Source organism: Carlito syrichta, unplaced genomic scaffold, assembly GCF_000164805.1.
Source record: "Carlito syrichta isolate Samal-C Ts95f unplaced genomic scaffold, Tarsius_syrichta-2.0.1 Scaffold126499, whole genome shotgun sequence".
Taxonomy (NCBI): domain Eukaryota; kingdom Metazoa; phylum Chordata; class Mammalia; order Primates; family Tarsiidae; genus Carlito; species Carlito syrichta.
The window spans coordinates 19,940-22,127 of record NW_007070595.1 but is presented as its reverse complement, the minus strand read 5'-3'; the positions used below and the strand labels follow the sequence as shown (position 1 = coordinate 22,127).

The 2,188-nt window shown below is 61.3% G+C and overlaps 1 protein-coding gene across 1 annotated transcript in view; it reads left to right on the top strand.

Annotated features, from left to right (window-relative positions):
• Positions 1-1,439: 1,439 nt before the first annotated feature.
• Positions 1,440-2,188, top strand: part of SCNN1D (sodium channel epithelial 1 delta subunit) — a 6,857-nt gene continuing 6,108 nt past the window's right edge. Inside the window, 2 exon segments of the mRNA XM_021707849.1 lie at positions 1,440-1,460; positions 1,562-1,641. Coding sequence (XP_021563524.1) covers positions 1,440-1,460; positions 1,562-1,641 — 101 coding nt within the window.

The following is a 2,188-nucleotide window of genomic DNA, read 5'->3' as shown; positions in this document are numbered from 1 at the left end:
AAGGGAAGGCGCCGCGGGCCAGGCGAGAGCGCGTCAGAGAGACGCCCACCCCCTACCCCTTGGGCTGCCCTGGAGTCCTGGCCCGGTCCTCGGTGTCCTTATGTGCAGGGACATGTGTATGACACGCGTGTGATTGCTTTGCAACCCACGTCCTTGCCCCAGCACGCTTTCCCCTTCCACCCCCCAGCCCGCCGGAGCATGTGGACGGGAGAGTGTGGACAGTGTGTCCTTTCCATCGCCTCTCTCTGACATGGAGAAGCATTTGAATGGTGGTTGGGACACACAGCCCACTGCCTCCCTCTACAGCTGCTGAGGACAAGCCCAGCTGCCCAGGAGGCAACGTGGCCCGTGAGGGGCCGGAGGGGACATTGCGTGCCTGCACCTGGCTCCCTGCAACCCTCTCCCTTCCCCAACCCTGACTGCCTCTCAGAGCCAACACAGGTCAGCGAGGTGGCTGACCACGTGGCCACTGATAGTTGTCTCTGACTGCCCCCCTGCTGGGTACCCTGGTGGGTCTGAAGCTGTTACAGACTGCCCCAGCCCTGGGGAGAACCTGAGGCGAGGCCATGAGACCTTGCAGGAGTCAGCCCATGGGAGTCCAGGCTGCTTCTGCTTCTGCCAGCGGGGCTCCACCTTTCTGCACTCAGAAAGCATCTCACCAGCCTCCTTCCTCTCCCCTCCAGGACTCGGCCATCCCCACGGGGGTTTTAGGGAGTGCAGTTGTTTTTTTGAGTTGGAGTTTCGCTCTGTCACCCAGATGAGTGCAGTGGCCGCTCCCTGCCATGCAGCCTCCACCTGCTGGGCTCTGGCGATCCTTCTGCCTCAGCCTTTCAAGTAGCCGGAACTACAGGCATGTGCTACCATGCCCGGCTAATTTTTGATTTATTGTAGAGACGAGGTCTCGCCAAGTTACCTGGGTGGGTCTCAAACCCACGGGCTCTGACAATCCACTCGCCTCGGCCTCCCAAAGTGCTGGAATTACGGCTGAGCCACTGAGCCCGGCCGGGAGTGCAGTTGTAAAAGGAGTCACCAGGCGCAGACACGAGCACCAGTGTGCTCACACCTGTGCACACTGGTGGGCTGCAGCCTGGGGCAGATGAAGACCCTTCCCTGCCTCAATTTGTCACTGAGTAAAATGGGGGTTCCCGTGTACCTGTAGGGGTCCCGCAGGTGCCGAGAGCATCTTCATAGGAAGATAGCAGAGGGAAACTCCGCTCTGAGCCTGCGATTTGCCTCCAGCCTCCTGCTCAGGGAGCACACCCAAGTCATATCCCAGGGAGGGTACCCCAGACAGGTGTGGCCCACAGGTTTTGCCAAAACCCCACAGCCTGTATCCCCCACCCACATCTGCAACCTTCTGGTCGGCAAGACACAGGTTGCCCAGCCTTCAGCAGCAGGGCTGGTGGTAGGTGGTGCCTGGACCCCCAAGATCCAAGGTCATGCCGCCAGAAGAGCCGGAGGTTAGCTCTCAGGAGTGACTTCCTGCCAGTGACCCTCAGGAAGAAGACAGCAACGACCACCCCTAGGCATCTTGGACAGGGGCACCCCTGTGTTGTCACAGCTGCTGGCCCAGCCCAATTGCTGCTACCACCTTCTCCAGCCCCCAGGGCAGAGCCAGAAGGCCTTGGCTACCTCTGATCAGTAGGGCCTGGCTGGCCAGGGGATAAGAGAGGGTCCCAAATGCCAGCCGAGAGGGGATTCGGAAGGTCTGCACATACCGGACTCCTCCCAGCGGAGTCACCCTGCCAGATCCTGAGCCCCACCTTTCACCCTCAGTGACCATCTATGCTGGCAGTTAGGGAGCCTCAGTGTCTGTTCTGTGGGGCTGAGACCCCTGCCTGATGGTGTACCATCAGCACTCCAGAGTCACCAGTGCCCCAAGATGGCCAGGCCCGGGGGGGATGCCTGACCTGCCATCGCCCCAGGAGCCCGGGCTGTGAACCCTCCTGGGGCCAGCTCTGGGTGCCAGAGTGTGGGGGCAAGAAGCTGAGCCCAGGCTCTCCAGGGCAGCCTGACCTGGGGAGACACCACCCACCCTTCCTTGCCCATTGGCAGAGGGCCCAGGCCACAGGGAGCCAGGGTGGTCCACGTGTCCCCTCTCTTTTTTCTTTTTTGAGTTGGAGTCTCACTGTCGCCCAGACTGGAGTGCAGTGGCTGCAGCCTTGACCTGCTGGGCTCCGGCGATCCT